This window comes from Phalangium opilio, unplaced genomic scaffold (assembly GCF_054372755.1).
Source record: "Phalangium opilio isolate 3A_F unplaced genomic scaffold, DU_Popi_V2 ptg000200l_1, whole genome shotgun sequence".
Classification (NCBI taxonomy): Eukaryota; Metazoa; Arthropoda; class Arachnida; order Opiliones; family Phalangiidae; genus Phalangium; species Phalangium opilio.
In genome coordinates, this window is record NW_028324213.1 from 1,811,567 (window position 1) to 1,813,578 (window position 2,012).

General features: G+C 31.6%; 1 protein-coding gene across 1 annotated transcript; it reads left to right on the forward strand.

Annotated features, from left to right (window-relative positions):
- Positions 1-787: 787 nt before the first annotated feature.
- On the forward strand, positions 788-1,758 carry LOC149622063 (uncharacterized). Its single transcript, XM_089853663.1, has 6 exons — positions 788-930; positions 1,031-1,100; positions 1,156-1,292; positions 1,361-1,530; positions 1,606-1,695; positions 1,742-1,758. The coding sequence occupies exons 1-6, from the start codon at positions 905-907 to the stop codon at positions 1,756-1,758; spliced, it is 510 nt and encodes a 169-aa protein (XP_089709789.1). The 5' UTR covers positions 788-904.
- The last annotated feature ends 254 nt before the right edge of the window (positions 1,759-2,012 follow it).

The following is a 2,012-nucleotide window of genomic DNA, read 5'->3' on the forward strand; positions in this document are numbered from 1 at the left end:
AAGTTTTTGCGTAGTTATTTACTTTCTAATAACGTTTTGTCCCCATTTTTCACTTAAATTGTGTGGAATCCCACGATATTTTTAGTCATCCTGGTTAACTTTGTAACTCCCTTCCAAAAAATTTCTTTTCGGCAATAAAATTGTCCCTGATATTGTCGTCATGCTTGAGTGAATAGGATTTAAACAAAATCAAGAGAATTACAATGAATAAATATAATTATGTTATTTATTCTTCTAAAAATGTCTTAAGACTCTAGGCCTAGAATGATGCTAGGCTACCTTGAAACTTTTCTCTCCCTCAATTTTAATCTAAAACACCCATAAAAAGTACGTGTATCAAAAAGAGAAATCATTTCTGACTTCGAGCTGTTTTACAAGCTAATTAGGGGAACTTGGTGTTAGAATTTTCAAGGACATCTTAACTCTATCTGATTTTCAATTAAACTGAAATAATTGATTGATTATGGCAGATAATTTCATTTCATTGCGAAATTGCGGTTCAGAAACAGACCAAGATAATAAATCATTAAATACTTCAAATAATCTTAAAAATTGATAATTATTGTACACGACTTATATATTTATTTATTTATTTATTTCTTTTTAAGATATACAAAGTTCAAGTGGAACATTCCACCACATGTAGACGTTGGTTTGTTTTCAGACGTTACACTGATTTTACAAGATTTAATAAAAAAGTACTTAGGCTTCTACTATCTATAAATATTTAAATTTCTAAGTTATAAATAATTAAAATATTTGCTTTATTTTTGAAACGTAGCTCAAAACTTTATTCCCTAATTTAAAATTCACAATACCACCGAAAAGGTGGTTTGTTGATAATTTTGACACAGCAATTCTTGAAGATCGTGTAAACGGACTTCAATCTTTTGTAAATAGTCTAATGATGAATGAAGAAGTAATGAAAAGGTATTACATATTAATAATTTAAAAAAAATGTACTCTTTCATTTTAATTATGAGCTATTTTAATGTAGTTATTAATTTTATTTTAAATTTGTTTCGTATAGTCATCCTGTAAAGGAATTTTTTTGTATGGATGACCCACCTGGTCCTGATGATGGTTTCGAAGAAAGCAGGGTAATTAACCCTTATTTCTAATTATTTTTGCCAATTATATTTAATTGAACAATAGGCATTATGCGAAAGTTTAGAAGAAACCATAATTGAAATGCAGCGTATACGTAGGGAAAAAGATAAAGAGGTGGAACTTCTTAAAGGAGAAGTTTCCATGCTCAAAACTCAAATGAAAATGCTTGTGAAATCACTTAGGTATGTTCAATGTTCAGTTTTTATAATTTATAATTTTATTTATAGTTCTTTTTCTTCCGATGTTTTAGAATGGAATGTACAATTACGTCGTCCGTTTTGAGTCGACTTCAGAAAGCTCAAGATATAAGCGCCTCTAGAGAAAGTATTTGCAGCTCCGAAGCTTCAGGGTGTAAAGTTTTTGCGTTTATCATGTTAACGCGCCTGGGCAAGAAGAGGGTGCTCCACCTTTACCCGAAGGGTAACAAACAAAAATATTTTAATATTTAATAGCTCTATAGCTTTGCGCGTGCTGACAATTGATATTGTATTTCAGCACGCGCATTCTTAGGATTGGGCTTAGCTAGTTTTTTGTGTAAAATAACTATTCTGTGCATTTTACGGTTGCTGCTACCAAGCCTACCAGGTAAGTTCAATCTCTATTTAAATCAGTGTTTACTGTTATTGTCCAGTTTTGGCCACTTCATGACAAGCTCCAGTCATTTTTAGTCCTATATTTTCCTAAAAAAACACATTTTTTCTCCTATAAAATCCTATGTCTTTATTTCAAAATCTAGCCAACAAGATGGATAGACTAATCTCAATATCCGACAATTGTCCAGTTACACTACACTTTTACTACGAAGGAGGTGATTTAAGGAGGGGTGACAGAGACCACATAGAAAACAATTTAAACCGTCAAAGAGACGACCTACTGGAAGACCCTGACCCAGGAGAAGAGGA